We start from the raw sequence: 3,466 nt of genomic DNA on the forward strand, positions 1-3,466 counted from the left end.
GAGGAGGAGGAGGAGGAGGAGGAGGAGGCGACAGATGAGGGATAGAGGTGTGCTGGTTTAAGTGTGTCTTGCTCAGAGACAGCCTGAAAAATGCTCACTGCACTGTGGAGATCTGATAGTTATGTCAATAAGACAGAACAAAAGAGCTGCAAAGTCCTTTGCAAACAATAACTGAACGTTGCCCACAATGCAAAACATACACGCACAGATTTCCACATCGTGTGTGGATATGGGACTTCCCGACAACCTCTGCCTGCTAAATGCGTAAGTTTATATGTTTAGTTTTAAAATTAAGTCTGGAAATACCGTGTCAATGGTCAACTATAAAGAAGGGTTTTTTTACGTATTAGAAAGAGAAGATGAAATAAATCATTAAGAGAATGAAAGTAGAAATCGCTGTCAAGAAAAGGGCTAAAGCCATGTGCCTATCTTTCTGTTCTAAAAGGATATATAAACATAAAAAAGAGATAGTAAGGTGATTGCCATAATATCTTCAGTTATGCATATTGAAGAAAAGACATTTCTTGGCCCTGTGTATAGAAATTTGACGGTGTTGTTTAAACTTGATTTTAGACACTTCTTTCTGATACAGGTTCTTCAAAGCGTGGTCATTTGGAGAAAAGCACACATTTATCAGAAACCTGGTTGTTTAAAAGTGACATCATAAATAGACAGCAATATCTACAAGGAACCATCACTCCCTTCAATTATCCTATATTTTCCTACCTGGCATTTGGTCTCACTGCAGGACTCCCCAGAGAAGAATCCGCCCAGTTTCACTATGCCTCCCCCTCCAAAAAAAAAAAAAAAGGAAAAAGGTGGTATACTCATTTTTTGCAGCAGGAAGCCATGGCTGGTTCAGGCCTGTTGGCCTTTGCCTTCCCAGACAAAAGGCAGTCGGTGGGCACAAGCCTGAAGTTATCTTAAGAAACTGAGATCCCCCTGTGAGCCCCCATTTCTGCTGATCGCACACGTTCCCACGAACAGGGGCTTCCTTTAAATGTCAGTGAGGTCAGTTTATCCTATAAATCAAGGGCAACATCTCCAACTAAGGTTCCAGCTAGTTCCAAATTAACTCTGGTCAATTCCCAGTCAGAAAACAAGAAGAGGAGAAACCACGCACTGCTTTCGTTACTTTAAAAGGAGATTGTGCCAGTGCGGTGGAAACTCAGAAAGCAAGAAATGATTACAGGAAATATTTTCCTCTTTCTTTAATTTTTCCTCTGCCTCTCTTAAACCTTACACTAAAATTTAGGCATTAAATTGAGCGAATAAAACACTTTAAGTTTCTTTTTCTCCCTACACCAAGAACGAAGCTAAAGTCTTTTACATTTTATTTTTAGCAGCACAATAAAAGAAAACAAACCCAAGCCTCCCGGAGAAGCCGGGTCTTTGGGTGCAGAGTGCCGGGGATCTTTCTGAGCAGGCAGAAAAGACACTCAGGACAGCGCAAGGTTCAGGCTGAAAACCTGCGCGAGAAGGGGTCCAACCGCCACTAGCATTTCCCAGTACCCGAGGACTGTCAGGTAAACGGGACTCCGGCGGGGAGCAACACCCAGAGACAGCAGCAGCAGAAAGGACAACAGCGAACCGTCAAGCAATTGTCACTATAACTGCAGAGAGAGAGAGAGAGAGAGAGAGAGAGAGAGAGAGAGAGAGAGAGAGAGAGAGAGAGAGAACCTGGACCTCGGTTTCCGAGGAAAATGAAGCATAAGAATGAAACCAATTAGGTGACATTTGAACTTCCTGCCTGAGCAAATTTGGCCTGATTGCCAGAATCCGAGAATAATAATACAATTTCCACAGCGTGCGGGACTCTCAGCTGCTGCATCTGATCGGCAAGCAAGTTACCGGCAGTAGCATCTGCAGCCCGCAGGCCCTAGCCGGCTAGGGCCTCCCCCACTGCTCCCCAAGTCGGCCGGCTGAGCTCTCCAAGCAGACTAGCCGGGCTGAGGCCGCGAGTGTGCGAGAGGCGGGGGAGGGTGGAAAATGCGAACCATGTGTTGGGGATGGGGGATGTTATGGGTCTGGTAGTTTGAGATGAGGCTGTAGACTGTGTGTGTGGCAAGGAAACGGAGGGGCAAGAGTTTCAAGTTAATGAGATCAGGACACCCCCTGGGAAGACTCCTTAGGTTTCCAAAAGAAAAACCCACAGGTGGTGGGATAGACACTCGCTAAGGTCTGGGGTTCCCGACAGCGTGCAGGAACCCACTCTGCTCAGTAACCCGCCTCTGAGCCCCTTACCTTGGTCGGTGATAGAGCGGATGCCCAGGATGTCGGTGACAGAGTGAGAGGAGGGCCAGGTGCGCGGCATGGCCACTGTACCGGGGATGGCCGGCACCCCGGGTGGTGTAGGCACCTTAGCAGCGGCCGCCGCGATGGGACTGGGATACGAGTAGATGTGGTTGTAAGGTAGCGCGGGCTGAGGCGCAGGCTGGTGCTGCTTGTACGTGTCGTAATGAGCCTGCTGGGCCAAGTTGCCGATCTTGTTGCGCAGAATCCGGCTGATGGAACTCACCGAGGGCACGTTGTACTTGTCGCACACGCCATCCGCCAGCAGGCGGTCCCGGATCTCCCAAGCGAAGATGCCTGGGTCCCTCTGCTTGTAAGTCCGGATGTGTTTCACCACGGTGGGAGTGGTGACCCGGGGTTTGCTGCCCCCGATGGCTCCGGGCAAAATCGAGCCCGTCTCGTTGTAGCGCGCCAGGATCTTGCTGACGCAGCCGTGCGAGACCCGTAGCTGGCGGCTGATGTCACAAGGTCGGATGCCCAGTTGGGCTAATTCCACGATGCGAAGCCGAATGGCGTTGGGCAGCGGCCTTCCGTTCACGAACACTCCTCCCAGCTGGTTCACCTCCCCGAAGGCTGGCTCTGCAAAAGGAGCATAGAGCGCGCAACAACGCGCACCCGCTGCTTGGGACAGCCGCCTGCCACTCGGCGTCCACGAGAGTCCGGGGACAGGGCTATAACACCCTCCTGATTGGAATGGTGCTGCCCCGAAACCGGACGGTTCCGGCCTGGGACAAACGGCCCCAAATAAGCTGCGGCCAGACCTCCTTCCTACTTGGAGCATTCCAGCTATAAACAAGTAGAGAGAGCTGGGGCATCGAGACACTTAGAACTCTCTGAAGCAGGCGGGGAGATCGGTACTGATGCGCCAGCACGCCCCTCCTTGCCTGCTTGGCCCCTGTTTCCCTCCACCGCTTTACCCTCTTCCCCCAGCGCGGTTAGACAGAATCCAGGGAAAGTTAAGAAGTTGTTTTGTTTTTGTCCTGTTTTGTTTGCACGTGTAAACACGTGTGCATCAAAACTTGTTTTGACACTGGAGCTCGGTACTAGCCCCTGCCATGGCCCTCTTCTCTTAAGATCCGAAAATGGCATCAACTGCCACCCGGTAGCGGGAGTTCCCACTGCTCCCCTGTTGCCGCTGACCCTTGGCTTGTTCGTAGGGACGCGGTCTGAGTCA

At 50.9% G+C, this 3,466-nt stretch overlaps 1 protein-coding gene across 1 annotated transcript in view; it reads right to left on the reverse strand.

Annotated features, from left to right (window-relative positions):
• Pax9 (paired box 9) overlaps positions 1-3,073 on the reverse strand; it is a 13,595-nt gene extending 10,522 nt beyond the window's left edge. The window contains exon 1 of the mRNA XM_026778766.1: positions 2,245-3,073. Coding sequence (XP_026634567.1) covers positions 2,245-3,073 — 829 coding nt within the window. The remainder of the gene's footprint in view (positions 1-2,244) is intronic.
• Positions 3,074-3,466: the final 393 nt, after the last annotated feature.

Source organism: Microtus ochrogaster, chromosome 1 (assembly GCF_000317375.1).
Source record: "Microtus ochrogaster isolate Prairie Vole_2 chromosome 1, MicOch1.0, whole genome shotgun sequence".
Classification (NCBI taxonomy): Eukaryota; Metazoa; Chordata; class Mammalia; order Rodentia; family Cricetidae; genus Microtus; species Microtus ochrogaster.